At 35.3% G+C, this 17,940-nt stretch overlaps 1 protein-coding gene across 1 annotated transcript in view; it reads right to left on the reverse strand.

Moving 5' to 3' along the window:
- The window catches only part of ATR (ATR serine/threonine kinase), a 175,477-nt gene that overhangs the window by 15,308 nt on the left and 142,229 nt on the right, over positions 1-17,940 (reverse strand). Inside the window, exons 36-42 of the mRNA XM_007952880.2 lie at positions 15,493-15,635; positions 10,060-10,157; positions 8,891-9,123; positions 7,772-7,906; positions 5,704-5,904; positions 4,384-4,527; positions 815-965 (exon numbers count right to left, since the gene is read on the reverse strand). Coding sequence (XP_007951071.1) covers positions 815-965; positions 4,384-4,527; positions 5,704-5,904; positions 7,772-7,906; positions 8,891-9,123; positions 10,060-10,157; positions 15,493-15,635 — 1,105 coding nt within the window. The remainder of the gene's footprint in view (positions 1-814; positions 966-4,383; positions 4,528-5,703; positions 5,905-7,771; positions 7,907-8,890; positions 9,124-10,059; positions 10,158-15,492; positions 15,636-17,940) is intronic.

Below are 17,940 nucleotides of genomic sequence, written 5' to 3' on the forward strand. Positions count from 1 at the left end.
TTGAACCACCAGCCTTCTGGTTAGCAGTCAAGTGCTTTTAGCCACTATGCTACCAGAGCTCCTTGTCTTAACCCTAGAACTAACCATTTCTTCAAGGAGCCTTGGTTCCTTTCATTGGAAAATGAGAGCTAGATGCACTTATTGCTAATGGAGTGTCATTGTTTTTAGGGCTTCTGAAATACATGTGTGTGTTAAAGAGCAAAGACATCACTTTGAAGACTAAGGTGCACCTGACTCAAGCCAATTGTCTCATATGCATGTGAAAGCTGGACAATGAATAAGGAAGACAGAAGAATTCTCACATCTGAATTATGATGTTGGTGAAGAATATTAAATATACCATGGACTACCAGAAGAACAACAAATCTGTCTTGGATGAAGTACAGCCAGAATGCTACTGAGAAGCAAGGATGGTGAACTTTGCCTCTCCTACTTTGGTCACATTGTCGGAAGGGACCAGTCCCCTGGAGAGGGATATCATGGTTGATAAAGTAGAGGTTACTAAAAAAGAGGAAGACCTTCAATGAGATAGACTGACACAGTGGCTGCAATGATGGGCTCAAACATAGCAACAATTGTGAGGATGGCTCAGTACAGGGCAGTGTTTCATTCTCTTGTATGTAAGGTCACTATGAGTTGGCATCAACATGACAGCACCTAACAACAGCAATATATACACAAAGAAGGACAGAAGGAAAACATTTTTACAAAATGGATACTGAAATATGTTAGTAACAATTATACCCATATTATATATGTTAGTAGCTATTATACCGATATTACATACTTATATAATAAGAATTAATTTTAGTACCCTTTTCCTTATATAGTTTGGTTAGAATAGGTCTCAAGCCAGCAGTGTTGTTGACCCATTCAATAATTCCACATTCGTCATTCAGTGGAATAACTGCATATGTTCGGATATGGAGTTCTCTTCTACGCGATTCAGCATCTTTTCTTAAGCACTATTAAAAAAAAAAAGTAAACTTAAAAAAAAAATAGAATAGAATTCTAAGTGTCTAAGTGTTATCTTGAATATAAATAAAGACTATTCATTTCATGGAACCTCCAGTGGCATAGAGCTTAAGGCATCTGACTGCTAACCAGAAGGCTGGCAGTACAAATCTACCACCCACTCCTCGGAAGGAAGATTGGGCAAACTACTTCTGTAGTGATACCACCTCGGAAATCCAAGGAGGGGTCACTATGAGTCGGATCTGACTTGACGGTAGTGAGTTAGTTTTAGAGTTATTCATTTCATAGCAAAGAATGTTAATGAAGGCTTACTCAGTGGTGTAGATGAATAATTAATTAGAATGGTAGAGAAGGAAACAGTATCCGGACAGTAGACCTAATCAATTTTCAAGGCATTAAAAAGTACATCTTTTTCATTATTCATCATTAAAGAGATCAAAGTATTGCATTCAAAATATTATAGTTGTATATTTAACAATGACAAAATAATGTTATTTTTTATTGCTTTACAGATATTACTGAAACATTAAGTCCCTAGGAACAAAGATTGTTGTTTAATATTATCTCAGAAATGCATAAACAGAAGCACGAGTTCTCCACGATATCCTAAAATGTATTTCTTTCTTTTGTAGTTTAATATTACAGTCTCACTTGGTTATCTGTCTCATCTGATTAATACTGTGTATTAGGTAAGGAGAAATAGTATTATGTTTAATTCTGGAACTATACCTAGTTCATACAGTATGTACTTTACACAGTAAATAAAGTAAACCAAACCCACTGCTGTGGAGTCGCTGCTAACTCGTAGCAACCCAATAGGACAAAGCAGAACCACCCCTTAGGGTTACCAAGGCTGTAATCTTTACAGAAGCAGATCGCCACATCTTTTCCCCATAGAATGGCTTGTTGATTTGAGCTGTTGACCTTTCAGTTAGTAGATGAGCACTTTATCCACGGCACCATTGTTGTTATTTTCCGTCGAGTCGGCCCCGACTCATAGCGACCCCTCCTTGGGTTTCCGAGGCAGTATCACTACGGAAGTAGGATTGCCCAACCTTCCTTCCGAGGAGTGGCTGGTGGGTTTGAACCGCCAGTCTTCTGGTTAGCAGTCAAGTGCCTTAGGCACTATGCTAACGGCACCATTAGGGCTCCTCAAATAAACTAAGCACACATCTATAAATGTAACCTGATCACTTCAAAAGCATATTCACTGACCAAAAACACATTTCAAAATTTAGGAATAAATAGGCAAAATAAATACCAATAAAACAGTATGGCATTAGAGTCTCTTCTGATAAGTGTGTGGCTCCAAGACCAACCTAGTAAAACTGTAGTTTTTCACTATCATGCTATTTTATTTAACTGTTTTAATGTTGTAATGATACTGCTTCAGAAACGTAAGGAGGGGCCGCTATGAGTCGAGCCGACTCGATAGCACATAACAACAAAAATATCAGAGAACATGGAATAAATTAATCAGTAGCAAGGCCGAAGGAGCACTGGCGGCACAATGGGCTAACTGAAAAGTTGGCAGTTTGAATCCACCCAGCATGGGAGAAAGACCTGGCAATCTGCTCCTGTAAAGAACATCCTAGAAAATCCTATGGGACAGTTTGGTTCTGTTACATGGGGTCTCCATGAGTGAAAATTGGCTCAATGGCATTGTGGTAGTTAAGGTTGTGTGTCCAACTGACTGGGTCTGGTTGAGTGGCTGGGCAGTTGGTGGTAGTTATTCCCCATGATGAGACTGGCAATCAACTCCATGGTGGGACCTACCACAAGCAGCTGAGTATATAAACAGCAGCTTTGGGAATGGTCTCTAGCTTATGGCACGCTTGAACTCTGTATGTAGCTGAGTCATTGTTCAGCAGCCGGCCATGCTCTGCTGATCTTGGGACTTTTAATGGACTTGAATTAATGGCCTGCCGTGTGGTTTGATAATATCAGAACTGTGCCTTGTTACTTGTTGACCTTGGGCTTGGCAGCCTCAGCAGCCAGCAGCTGAGTGAAGAAAAGCCTGCAGCTTCAGTGGGCTGGGAGCAGGAGGCAAAGCTCAAGACCAAGGGTGAGGGGGTTTCACCCAGCCCTTAGAGCTTGGCACTTTGAACTCAGACTTAAAGACTCCAAATTTTGAGAATAAACTCCTGTTTGTTAAAGCCATCCCATTTGTGGTCTATTCCTGTCAGAGTGGCACTTGGTAACCAAAACAATGTCAGTTGAGTAACAAGGCTGATTAAGGTAAATTTATAAACTAAAACCAGGCCACTTTAAACTCTAACTAGAAAAACACACAGGGAGCTTTGGGAAGACAGTTTTAATGATTTAATAGTCAGTGAATTAATGTACCAGTATATCAAATAACATTTTAAGTAATAAGTAATGCATATCATCTTGAAATGAGTTTTTCATGTGTTATTATTTTAAAATTATCTAATTAAACTCAAACCATATTGTGTTTTTTTTTTTTTTAAAAAAAAACTCTGCTGCTGCTATATTTTTTCTATATAAATTTTTCTGCTAATAGAAGAGGTAATAGTAAAATGTGAGGAGAGAATAAGGAGAGGCATCAAGTTTGTACAAAAATAATGAAGTTTTATCTTTCCACAGTATAGTTTAACCTTTACCAATGGAAAAAAAAGGACTCTGGTGTTGTAGTGCCTCAGGCATTTGACTGCTATCAGAAGGTTGGTGGTTCAGACCCACCAGCCACTCCTCAGAAGGAAGATTGGGCAATCTACTTCCATAGTGATACCACCTCGGAAACCCAGTGGGAGTTGCTGTGAATGGGAGTCGACTCCATGGCCCTGGGTTTGGTTTTTTGTTTTCTGTGCATTTATTAATGTCTGACTATATTATAACTTAAAATATGTAAGAACATACATTTATAAATAATCTTTTCATGAAATTTCTCACATAATCTGTGAGATAGCAATCAAGCACTTCCCAATAGAAATGGAAAAGGCCAATGATGACCTATAAACAATGAGTTGATTAGTCTTTTTTTTTTTCTTAGCACTGAAATGAAAACCTAAGTAAACCTGATAAATACAAAAGCGTATCATTTAAACATTAAATAGGCAGTATTTTCCCTCATTAATACATGTTTCACAACCCAGGGCTCTAAGATTACCTTCTGTATCTGTGTCAATTGGTTTCTCTTTTCTTTTTTAGAGAGGGTCTATGTAGCTTCTCTATTTCACCATCTTACCGGAAGTCCCTCATTAATAAGTTTTGCACATTTTTCTCAATATTATAAAAGTAATATTTTTTACATTCAGTGAAAATATAAAAGACTATACATTTCATTCCCTTTTTTTTTTAAAAAAAAAAGTCATATATTTGCATACTGAAAAGCCCATATGACACTGATGGTAATTTTGATTCTTTAAAAGTAAACTATCTCCAAACCTTATTAATCAAGGAATTGAATTCCATTAGTCTACAGTCCTTTCTCAGGTCATCTTTCGGCTTACACATCATGATGTAGAACTTTCCATCCGATCCTTTTAAAGATATTTTCTTTGGCTTTTGAAGAGAAGCAAGAATTTCCACCTAAAAGATGATGAATTATATATAAATAAAGGCTGATTTTTTTTGTTTCAATTTCTAAATATTATAAATATTAAATTACCTAACATAATAAAAAGATGAAGAATAGTGTAATAACCTATGTTACATGGTAAATTTGTATTATAACTATTTATTTTATCTGAACTATCTATGACATATGAAAAGAACAGTTGCCTATGAATAGAGACACGTTTTCACTCATTAGGAATGGCTATGAAATAAAAAGATTAGTTTATCAGCAATACAAGTACTTACACATCCAAATTTATAGTCCCCCCCTTCAAAGCAGTCATATGTTTAAAAGATTTTTGGAAAGTCTTTTTAGGGACTTTTCTCAGAACCTGAGACAGTTTTAAAATGTTTTTAATGGTAAGAAGTGTTTATCAACTGAAATTAATTTGATTTTGGAAGACGTGAACTCCTCTAATATCAAGTCTACCTCATGAAGTGAGTAAATAAGGTGAATAAAACAAAGCATGCTAAGCAATAAGAATGGTTTCATTATGGAGTTTGGTAACTGACTCTGAAAGAAATTAAACAAATGTCTTGAGCCACAGAAATGTTGTTGAAATAAAGTTATTAGAAGTATTTAGTTAGAAGTGTTCTTATACCATTTCTTTAAATTAATTTCACATTTACAGTCACAGTTCAAACTTAAAAAAAAAAATCAAGTTCTTAGTGGACTTTCATTTCTCCCCTCCCCAAAAAACTGGATTTTGTTCTCTTTATAGTCTCCATTTTTAGGACAAAGGAGACTATGGAAAAATAAAACTGTAGAGAAAATAAAGATTAAAGTACAACTGAAAACATATGAGCATCTGAAAACTCAAAATAAGAGGCTGAACACAGCATTTTTATCACTTAATTTTCTATTATTAGAATTTTATTTTTCATGTATTTCTAATCATCTTTATTTCTTTGCAAATAATATCCACATAGTCTTTGAGAAAAACACTTTTTAACTTAACATTTTAACTAAATTTTAAGAACTTAGTGTTATAGATAGAATAGTGCCCTGACCCCAGTTACAGAGATGTCCTAACCCTCAGTAAATGTTTTCCTTTTGTTATGTTAATGAACAGAATAGGGAGACACATGGTATCTCTGTTACCATGTAACTAAGACATATAACTACAGTAATATAAAACTGAAGTTTACCATATCATCAAAGCCTGCAATATAGGCCCAATGCCCAGGAAATGGTTCATGGTTTGCATGGGTGCCTGGAATTGATGGAAGAGTAGGTATCATAACTGACTGCAAAGGAATGAGGATTTCACTAAATGTTGCTTCTTCTACCAGCTTTTTAAGCATTTTAAAATGAGTGCTCATGCTTAATGTGGAACTATTTCCATCAACCTGAAAAATAATTAAAAATAGTAATACATTTTAATTTCTGTTTGCCTTGAATTATAGGATTCTTAATTTCAACCACAACAAAAACTTCACTTATATAAAATCTTAATAAAAATGGCTCAGCAGTCTGTAGTTTTCTATACATCTTATTTTTTACTTCTTTGTACTCTTTTTCTTCATTAGTAATAGTACCTAGAATAATATATGCTTGTTTAATGACTAAATGAGATCATAGAAGTCTATAGTCTATTATTAGATATTGCTAAATCCAATGAATTATAAATCAAACTTTTTTTTGTACCAAATCTCATCTGACAGTAAAATGATACCTGAATTTCCTAGTTTAGTGTGAAGATTAGTATGTTTCACTGCAGAAATAATTTATGTGTTTGATTATGGGGTACTGCACCAGATTCCCCCAACTAGTGATATTCAATATAAAGTACATACAGATTTAAAAATTGGAAAAATTCTGAATCCCTAAATGTAGCTTGCCACAAGAGTTCCAGATAAAGAAATGAAAACCTGTACATGTACAGCAAGTAGAACAGTGCCAATATTTAATAAATGTTGACCATCATCATGACAATGTCCCAGACAATGTCAAGAGCATACGAAGTCAAACAGGGTTAACAGAGACAACAAAGCAGATTACTCTTTCAAGATGTTTATTGATGAAGGAAGGGGAGGAACAGGCAGTCTGTATTTTCTCACTTATAAATAGTTAATAGACTGAATATTTTTCAAGTGAAATTTATCTACTTATAAAGATTTTCTCTCTTCCTCCTCTCCTATATTCTTCCCACTGCTTTTGCCTTTCCTACATTTTCTTTAGGGTTTTTCCCTCCAGTTTCTTAAGATAAAAAAAGTGAGTCACTCCTCTAAGCGTATCTGCACTCTAGTCATTGTCTACTGAGAGATATAGTTATTACACTACATAATAACCATCTGCTTAGTTCCCTACAAGACTGTGAAGGAGCGGAATATGTCTTATTCATGTTTGTTTCCCTTTGCACAGAGCTTCTCCTCTCATAGGCACTGAAACATACTGAAAGAATGAAAGCTAAAACCTCAATCTTCTTTCCTCTTCAATAAGTAGGTTACTAGATAAGAGTTTTGAAACTATGAAGATGTGATAGAAAATATTATTTTTTTTTAATTTATTTTTTCTTTAAAGTGTGCTTTGGGTGCAAATTTACAAAGCAAAAATGTTTTACATTCAATAGTTCATGTACACTTGATATCGCAGCCCAATTACCAAACTCTCCTCAACTTCCTACCCTGTGACCACCCCCTCCCTGTACCCTTCTTAACTATGCACTCCTATCTGTCCAGCTTTCCCTCTATGTGAATGCTGCCCCTCTGGTTTCATGGCTGATTGATCTAAGGGGTGCATCTCTCTAGAGCAGGTGGGTGCATCGACTTGGGGTAGGTGTTCTGCATGTAGGTCTTTCTACTGTTGGGCTGAGAGCCAATCCATGGAAGTGAGTCCATTTCTAGGCGCAAAATATAACCTGGAGCTACAGTACAGAGACAACTTTAAATAACCTTGAGTATTTTATATATTTTCATGGCTTATTTCATATCCTCTACTTAAAGTTATTTCTCATAAATACAGATAATCTACTTTCAGACAAATTCATATTACAAAAACTTAGAAATTGAGAGGGAGAGGGACAGGTTAAAAAATTTGAAAACAGCTTTATATACTGCACATATTTAAAGTATATTATTTGATAAATTTTGATATATGTGTATATTCATAAGAATTTCTATTTTACTAACTGAAAGAAAACTAGCTTGAATCATAAAGAAATTTTGTAAAAATTATCAAACATTAGACTATAAGCTATAAGATTTATGACAGTACCGGTTTATTGCACAGTTCTAGAAGCTTATCTGTTAGACGAGTTGCATCTCCAACAAACTTTTCTAAGGATTTTTTCATATTAATAGCTTTATTTAGGATTTCTTTGCATCTGTTCACACGCATGGGATAAGAAGACTGTCAAAAAAAAAAAGTTAAATGTAGTTTTTGTACATGATTTTATGAATATAACCAAATTTTTGATTGACAAAAATCAGTTTAAAGAGTATTCATGGTAATAATTTATGCTGATGCAAATTTCTTGGAAATCAAATTGGCAAAGCTATAAAGAGCCATAAAAATGTTATGCTATGGTGAATTCTAATCTTGGAATGTAGTTTGAAGAAGTAATCAAAATATGAGAATAAACATAGATGTGTCTAGATGTATTATAACAGCAAAAAATGAAAAAAACCTAAATGGTGAAATAAATTATAGATGGCTAACTATTACAGAATTTTACATAGTTACTAAAATGTGTCTTTAAGCAATATTTAGTAATATGGGAAAAGGCTTATAGTACTAATCTTGTTGTTGTTGTTATGTGTCATCGAGTTGGACCCGACTCATAGCGACCCTTCCTAATCAATCTTAAGTGAAAAAAATAAAATCCTTGTAACCCAAGTTTATTATTAAAATATGCATAGAAAATATACAAATAAGAAAAATACAAAATTTTGATTAATGTTAGGAGTGATTTTTTTAATCTCTATATATACTTATTTATTTTTAAATATATTGAGTGACTTATAAATTCCCTTTTATGAAATATAAAGTTTTTCTAATACTAATAGTTCAGATACATTGGATTAAAATATTTTAAAAGAAATAGGTTATTTTACAACAAGCACTAACAGTTTGTTAGCTTTCATAAAGAAAACACTGGATAACTCCTTTGATCTTAAACATACTAATCATTTTATTTGATATGGTAAATATCTCTGAATATTAATTAAAATGAGATATCATACTGTAATCTCTCTCTTTTTTTAAAGTATTTAAGGTTTATGTTTTGGTATTACTCTAATATAGGAGAGAAACCCTGGAACTTACATGTACATATCAGCATTAAATAATCAACACTGTATAAAATGGAAAAAGACTCTATGATTAATATATTACCTTTGATACAGCTGTCATCATCCACATTGCTTGTTGAGGATAGGCCAGAAACACTTTGGCTATTATTTCCATCAAGACCACAAAAACTTCATCATGAGAATGACAAATTCGAGAGATTAACTGTGAAAAGGCAGTCAAAAACTGATAGGGAGCTAAATAATTTGTGTGCTCTGTGATCACTTTGTTTATTTTAGCCAAGTCATTTCTCATTTGCACACGATCAGAGCGGCCAGCTGGGGAAAAAAAAAAATCATCACATTTAAAAACCATTAAAATAAAGGGAAAAATCGTGTAACATTTTTATTTTAAAAATAGCTTTAAGACATAGAGTCATATGTTATTCCTGTGTTCAAAGCCAGATTACTCACTATTATGAATTGAATTGTATCTCCCAAAAAGGAATGCTGAAATTCTAACACCTATACCCATGAGTATGATTCTTTTGGAGATAGATTTTCACTCTTGCCATGTTAATGAGATCATGGGGAAGAGCAGGGTGGACCCTAAACCAAATCCCTTCTGAGTGGTGTCTTATAAAGGGAAGTACAGAGTAAGACACATACAAAAGGGGAAGAGATCATATGAGGACTGTCACCAAGGAATGCCCAGGGCTACCAATAAGAAGGTTCTTTCCCCTAGAGCTTACAGCTAATGCCATGATTTATACTTCTAGCCTCCAAAACTGGGATACAATAAATTCTTGTTCTTTAAAGCCATCCATCTGTGGTATTTTGTTGCAGCAGCAATCAGAAACAAAGACCATGTCAATTTATGACAAGAGTATTATTGTCTCAGTACAAGTAGGAAAAAATATTTAAGGCCATTGAAAAACTCAAGGGAATTGATTTTAAGTAGAAACAAACAAAATAAGTCCTATCTGTTATAATTTTTAGGGTAAATTATTTGGTTTAAATTAACATTTCAACATGTGTTAAGTTTATCAAAGAATGAGCAGATTTTCAATTGCAGGCCCTGAATTGCAACTACATAAGAAGTTAGTTTTGTCCTTCTGTTCCTTCTTAACATTTAGCTTCTTGCTTAGTTATGTAAAATGTTTAAATCAAACCATTCCCAGCTTTCATTAAGGTAGGCTGTCAAGTCAAATCTGCCTTTATACCAAAGTTATAGTTCTTTCTAGTCCCTTAAAATTTTTACATAAAAAATGGTACCTTTTTCCCATTCATATGCCTTAGCACCAAAATCAAGCCATAATGTTAACATTCGTGGCATGGACTGATATATGAATTGATTTCCATACTGTAGAGATCTGCAATTATATAGAAAAGAAATATTATTAGCAGCATGCTCTTTTTTGTTACATGCATTAAAATTTAAAGACTTAAACTACCATTTCGGTTATATGTAGACTTCTGACAAAAAGATAGTATCAATATTTCTTCCTAGTAGAGGTTACCGTTGACACTTCTTTATCATTTTTTTCTTACTCTATTATTATTGACTAAGCTCTATATTGCCTGCCCCCAAAATAGTACAAGTTCTAACCTAGTCAAAGTCCTGTCAATACAAATTGTCCTTAGGATGTGTGCCTTCACTTGCACTCCATAACTATAACTCTAGTCAATCCCTTCATTTCTGGGAAATTACAGTAACTTGGTCTCCCTACTTCCATATTCTTTTCAATTATTTTCAAACTAACACTCCTGAAATTCTGCCTTTCATCATTCTGGTAGGAATCAACTAAGTACAGATAACAACTATCTACAGATTCAACCTGGGATTCAAGCATTTACTATCTTGTTTCTTTATAACTTTCCAATCGTAATCTTTCACTACTCACCAAAAAACATCTTTCATCAATTATGGTTTCTTCACCATCCTCTGAACAAACCATTCAACCCTGTTTCTCTGTCAAATCTGTGAAAAGTTACTAATATCTTCTCCTTTTTGAATTTAATTAATACTTCAAATCCTACCTTCTTCATGAGGCCTACTAAACTTGTGTATTCTTTTGAAACTGTGAAGCCAATGGCTTTAGTGGCTTGAGTTTTGACGCCAGGTTTGCCAAAAATCCATGCTTTCTGGACCTGATTAGTTTTTTTCTTTTCTTTTTTTGAGCTGATTGCAAGGGAAGAAACATTGGTGGTGCAATGGTTAAGCACTTGGCTGCTAACCCAAAGGTCAGTAGTTGGAACTCATGAGCAGCACCACCAGAAAAAAGACCTGGCAAACTGTTCCTATAAAGATTTCAACCTAAGAAACACTCTAGGGCAGTTCTACTCTGTCCTGCAGGGTTACTATGAATCACAATCAACTTGATGGCACACACCTGCAAAGGAGGCTGAGAAAGCTGGTTCTGGTGTGGAAAGCAGCACTCAAATGTCCACTATACCACATTTCTTTCAATGGGTTTGCTAGGAAGATGGGTTATTATTATTATTCTTATTCTCTTTTAAGTTGTTATTGTGATTTGGGTGAAATTTTGCAAAACAGGTTTGTTTTACATTCAACAGGTCTACACATTTTGTAGGAGCTCTGGTAGCATAGTGCCTAATGCACTTGACTGCTAACCAGAAGGCTGGCGGTTCAAACCCACTAGCCACTCCTTGGAAGGAAGGCTGGGCAATGTACTTCCATAGTGATACTGCTTCAGAAACCAAGGAGGGGTCGCTATGAGTCGGGTACGACTCAATGGCACATAACAACAATAACACATTTTGTGTTCTGTGACACTGTTTACAATCCCCACACTGTAACAGCTCTCTGGTTATGCTTTCCCTGTGTACTTCTTGCCTTTGCATTCCTGCCTGCTTAGCCTTCTCTCTGTGCAAATTCTGCCCTTCTGATCACCCGTGGTTGGATAAGGGGTGCATCTCCCTGGTGTAGGTGTCCAGCTTGCAGGTGTCCTGTCTATTGTTTGGGTGAGAATTAAGCCACTGTAGTGAGTCTACTTCCAGCCCTGACAGGTGACTTGGGGCTTCAGTCTTAAGGGTTTTGCCAGTTTCTATTTGACCAGTAATCCTGGTCATCTTTATATTCTTTTAGTTTTGTTCCACATTTTCTCTTCCACTCTATCTAAGATCTCCATTCTGATCTCTTTCCAAGTGGTTGGCACCATCTGGTTCTTCTGGTCTGAGGGTCATAGGCTGAGGTTCTCATGGTCCATTAGTTTCTGATTTTCTTCACTCTCCTTTGCTCTGGATGAAGAGAGACCAATAGTTTTATCTTATATAGCCACATGCAAGCTTTTAAGACCCTAGTCGCAACTCACCAAAGTAGGATGTAGAACAATTTTCTGTGTACTATGTGATGCCAACTGAGCTTGATGTCCCCAAGAGCATGGTCCTGAGCCCGCAGGCCCAGTGAGTCACTCCTTCAAGGTACATAATTGTAGCTAAGAAGTTACTCTTTGTCCCCTGTTAGCTCTGTAATGTGTAAAGACATTTTTATAGCACCAAAAATATGTATGTAGGAATACTGTCTGCCCAAACTATGTATGGTCGTGGGTATATTCCCGTTCACCTACCCATACCTGATGTTCTTGCCTGTGTACCTATAGGAAGATGGTTTTAAAGTTTTGGAATGTTAGAGCTAAAAGGGTCCTTTGAAATTCATCTGCTGGTCTGACTACTGTCCAATAATTGTCACATTGCCAAAAGCAACAGGCAATTTCTAGCTTAATCTTTCTTAAGTATTTGGCAATGTAATCATTCCTTCTTTCTTGAACATTCTTTTCTTCCTTCTACTTTTTTTTCTCTCAATCTCCATCCAGAGCGGCTCTCTTTGCCCTCTTAAAGCTGGTGTTTCTTCTTATCTCTTTATTCAACCTTGCTTTTATAACTCAGTTAATACTATGTGAATTTTCTATACCCTTTGACTTACATTCTACTTATAAGAAAACAACTGCCTAATCTGTATTGCTATCCAATAATCCTGTGGTGAGTTACAAATCCATGTGGTTGTCTTGCCTGCTGGGACATCTTTATTTGCATATCCCATAGGCATCATAAACTTAAATTGTCTAAACTTAACTCATCATTTCCCTGGTTACACATGCTCTTCCTTTCTCATTTTTCTCTCATTGTGAATGGCATCTTCCCTTCACCCTGTTGCCCATGCCAGAAACCTGACTGATAAACTACCACCTCTCCCTTCCCTGAGATCAGGCATCAAATCCTAAAGGTTCTACCTCTCTCATGCATCCTCCCATCCCAGCCTTACCTCTATTCCCTTCCTGGGATGGCTTCTTTGCACATGGCGTCCATTGCTATCTTTCTGAAGTACAAATCTAATCAAATTACTTCTCTGCTTACAATCCTTCAGGGAGTCCCCACAACTTTCAGGGAAAGTTGAGATCTAAGAGACAAAATCCTTGCGGCCTGATTCCTTGCTGCCCTTGAAAACCTCATCTCTTACTTATGCCCCTTCCTTGGTTCATTTTTGGTACCTTGATAATATCAGAATTTTCCTCAATAATAAGCCAGACAGGATACCTACACTCATTTTCCTATTTATACTAGGTGTATTGATATTTGGTCATACATTCTATTATGTACTATTATTAAAATGTTTTACATTTCAATGCTTAAAATTTCTCTCCCTAATAAACTGTAGCTCCTTAAGGACAAATACTGATGCTTAACCAGTTACTCAATCACTCAGGAGACAGTGTCACAAAACACAAAATGTATAGACCTGTTGAACGTAAAACAAACCTGTTTTGGAAAATTTCACCCAAATCACAATAAAAACTTAAAATAGCCTTAATTTTCTTAAACTGTAGTTTTTAAATTCTCATACTACACCTAACATAGTTTTATGCACGTAAAAAACCAAACCTACTCCCATGGAGTCGACTGCAACTCATAGTGACCCCACAGGACAGTAGCACAGCCCCATAGGGTTTTAAAGGTATATCTTCCATAAATCTTTACAGAAGCAGACTACCTCATCTTTCTCCTGTGTAGCACCTGGTGGGTTGGAACCACCCACCTTTTGGTTAGCATCCCAGTGTTTTAACCACTACACCACCAGAGCTCCTTTATGCATATAAAACCCACTGCCATCAACTCAATTCCAACTCACAGTGACAGTATAGTGAGTAGAACTACTCCATAGGGTTTCCAAGACTGTACATCTTTATGGAAGCAGACTGCCTCATCTTTCTCCCATGAAGTGACTGGTGGGCTCAAACAACTAACCCTTTATGCACATAGAGAACTCTAATTAACTCCTTATTTTAGAAAAACGTATTAAAGAAATTGTGTACATCAAAGCACATGATATATACTAGGACTAAAGAGCAAGTGAAAGTTATTACTTTAGAAAAAGAAAAAAATGAATTTAGTAACTGTCCTATGCTAATGCTTTCATTGTAAACTGTCAATAGGCCAGGAATTCTGCCTCAGTAACAAGCCATTGTTGTTATGTGCCGTGGAGTCAGACCTGACTCATAGCGACCCCTCCTTGGGTTGCCAAGGCAGTATCACTACGGAAGTAGATTGCCCCATCTTCTTTCTGAGGAGTGGCTGGTGGGTTTGAACCATCAGCCTTCTAGTTAGCAGTCAAGTGCCTTAGGCACTATGCTACCAGAGCTCCCAACAAGCCATTAGTAACTATTAATAAGTGAAATTAGGTTTGGACGTTATAAAACTTGAATTTCACCTTGGGAAGAAAGGCTTAATGAATTCTTGCTATTCTAACATTTCTGAGAAATATTTCTTTAATTCCTAAAAATATTTAAGTGAGAAATCAAATAATCTAATAATAAGTAATTTCAAATAATTTTATTGCTCTGAAATAAGTTACCCTTTAATTAAAGAAACAAATTGTACTTGAGTATGATAAGGGCAATGAATGAAATATCATTATAACTTCTTAAGAAGAAAAAATCTGTGAAAATATAACCAGTAGGCATGAAATACTGTTTGACTACAACATACCAATATATGAAATGAAAAGTTATATTTCAATTGTTTACTAGTTTAATAGATAATGTTTAAAAGATTACATTTTAGATGTCTAATGTTAAACTCATTTTCATTTATACTACTTCTTAGCAGAATGGGCTGGATTAAAACATTCCATTGGCATTTAAATATAACCATTTTATATATTCGATTTAGGAGCTCTGGTAGCATAGTGGCTAAAAGCACATGACTGCTAACCAGAAGCCTGGCGGTTCAAACCCACCAGCCACTCCTCGGAAGGAAGGTTGGGCAATCCACTTCCGTAGTGATACTGCCTCGGAAACCCAAGGAGGGGGCGCTATGAGTTGGGGCCGACTCGATGGCACATAACAACAACAACAACAACATATATTCGATTTAGGATATTCTGGAGTTGTAAGGAGGGAAACTCAAGAGGCTGGGGATACAGAATGGTAAGGATATTTAATTTTCATTGTATATTCTTCATCTTCTCTTTCCACGGATGTAATCGATTTGATTCCTGTATGATTGCTTTTCTATTAACAAGTTATTTTCAAAAGTAAAGAAAAAATTAAGAAAATATTTACATTATCATCAAAGGTAACAGACTGAATCAATGGAAAAACAGAAAACACCCTGAATATGGTATGTAGTAACAGTTAAATAGAAACAGAATTGCCCTGACCGATTTAATCATTCAACGTAAGATCTCACCTTCCAAAATGAAGGACGATATACCGGATGAGATCACCCTGCTTTTCCATTTTGTTGTCTGTGACCATGGGCATCAATTTATCATAGTACTTTGCAAGGTAGAAATGCCCATCCTCCCACTCTGGTAGGACCAAAGTTACATCCTGTAAAAGAGAACATACCATACTCACCTAAGATATTCTCATAATATTCTGGGAAGAAAAGCATGATTAAGGATTAAAAGTATGAGACCCATGTCTAGGTAGGACCAAGGTCAAAGGCAGATTATCTCTTTGATTTGGAGAACAAATACCTACTTTCTTACAAAGGTTTCCTCAGGATAGTTGGTCAATTACGGTGGGTTGTCCACTAGCCAACATGAAATGGTGTGGGGACAATGAGTTAGCTATTTAGGGGACGAAAACTCCATTCATATAATCACTTTATATGATACATCAAAATAATTTCCATATGGATTCAAGTATTTTATATATATATATATATATATATATATATATATATATATATGTATTCTGTTAAAGCCCACTTCTTTCATTCAGCATGTCTGTGAAATTCATCCATGTTGCTTTATCAGTACATTTCTTCCTATATAATTATTCCATTGTATGAATAAACCACAATTTGTTTATCCATTTGTCTATGGATGACAACCTGGCTATTTCTAGCTTTTATTAATAAAGCTGCTAAAAACATTTGTGTGCAAGTCTTTATGGACATATGTTACTATTGGTCTTGAATAAACAGCTAGCAATGTTATGGCTTCATATGGTAAGTGTATATTAACTTTTCATGCCCACCAGCAATGATGAGAAGTCTACTTTTTACAATATTATGTATTGCCAGTCTTTTAAATTTTAGCTATTCTAGTATTTGTGAAGTGGTATCTCACTTTGATTTTAATTTGAATTTTCCCAATGACTAAAGATGTTAAATATCTTTTCATGTGCTTATTGACTATTTCTATTTTTTTATAAAATGCCTAATACTTGTTCATTTTTAAATTGAGTTGTTTGTCTTATTAAGTTTTAAGGTCTTTCTATATTTGGATACAAGTCCTCTGTCAGATAAGCATTGCAAGTATTTTCTCCCAGTCTACAGCTTGCCTTTTCATTTTCTTAACAGTATTTTTTTTTTTTTTTCCTAGAGCAGAAAGTATTTATATAGATGAAAGTCCAATTTATTCATTTTTTCTTTTATGGTTAGTACTTTTTCTGACCTAAGAAGCCTTTGTCTTTATCAAGATTTTCTTTTATGTTGTCATTTAGAAATTTATAAATTTTAGATTTTATGTTTAGGTTTTGTGATAGTTAAGGTTATATATCAACTTGCCTGGGACTGATTTTGAGTGGCTGGAGAGCTGAATGTAGTTATTCCCCATGATGAGACCAATAATCAACTCCTTGGTGGAATCTACTTTGAGCAGCTGAGTAAACTGCCTTAGGGATGTGATCTGCTTCCAGTATGTAAGAAGCAGGTTTGAGGAAAGTCTTGAGCTTTTTGGTGCATCTGGATCCTGCATTTGGCTGAGTCCTCATCTCAGTGGCCTGCCATGTTATGCTGATCTTGGGACTGTTTCTGGACTTGAACTGGTAGTGGCCTGCTGTATTGATTGATAATCTTGGGACTATGCCATTTTACTTGTCAACTTTGGGTTTGTCAGCCTCAGCAGTTAGCAACTGCCTGAGTTAAAAGATGCCTCCAGCTCCAGTGGGCCGGGAGCAAGAGGCAGACCTGAAGCCCAAGGTTGAGGGGGCCTTCACATAGCTGGTACTTTGAACTTGGACTTATAGCCTCCTAAAATGTGAGAGAATAAATCCCTGTTTGTTAAATCCATCCAGTTGTGCTATTTTCTGTTAGAGTGGCACTAGAGAACCAAAACAGGATTTTGAAATAATATAATCAATTTGAAGTAATGGTGTGAGGTAAGTCTCAAGGTTCATTTTTTTCCTACACAGATATTCAGTTGTTCAACCACCATTTCTTTGTAAATGGTGTATTTTTAAATTCTTTTCTTGTTGGCATATAGAAATAAAATTGATTTTTTAATGCTGACTTTATACCAAACAATCTTGTTAAACTCATTCAATATTTCCAATAATTTATCTATAGCTTTCTAAATTTTCTACATCATTATATCATCTGCAATGAATACATGTCTTATTTTTTTCATTCTAATTGGTATATCTCTTCCATCACTCCCCCCCTCCCCAGTTACACTGGCAATAATCTCCAGTACAATGTTTAACACAAATGGGAATAGCGGGCATCCTTGCATCATTCCCAATCTCAAAGGAAAGCTTTCAACATTGTACTGCTAAATATAGTAAGAAGTTGTAGGCTTTTCTGTAGATACTCTTTATCTGGTAAATAACTTTCTATTTCTAATCTGCTAAGAGTTTTTAATCATGAATGGATGTTAAATTTTTTTTTTTTTTTTTTTTTTTTAGG

The sequence above is a fragment of the Orycteropus afer genome, unplaced genomic scaffold, assembly GCF_000298275.1.
Source record: "Orycteropus afer afer isolate SDZICR_OR568_19922 unplaced genomic scaffold, OryAfe1.0 scaffold00363, whole genome shotgun sequence".
In the NCBI taxonomy this organism is placed as follows: Eukaryota; Metazoa; Chordata; class Mammalia; order Tubulidentata; family Orycteropodidae; genus Orycteropus; species Orycteropus afer.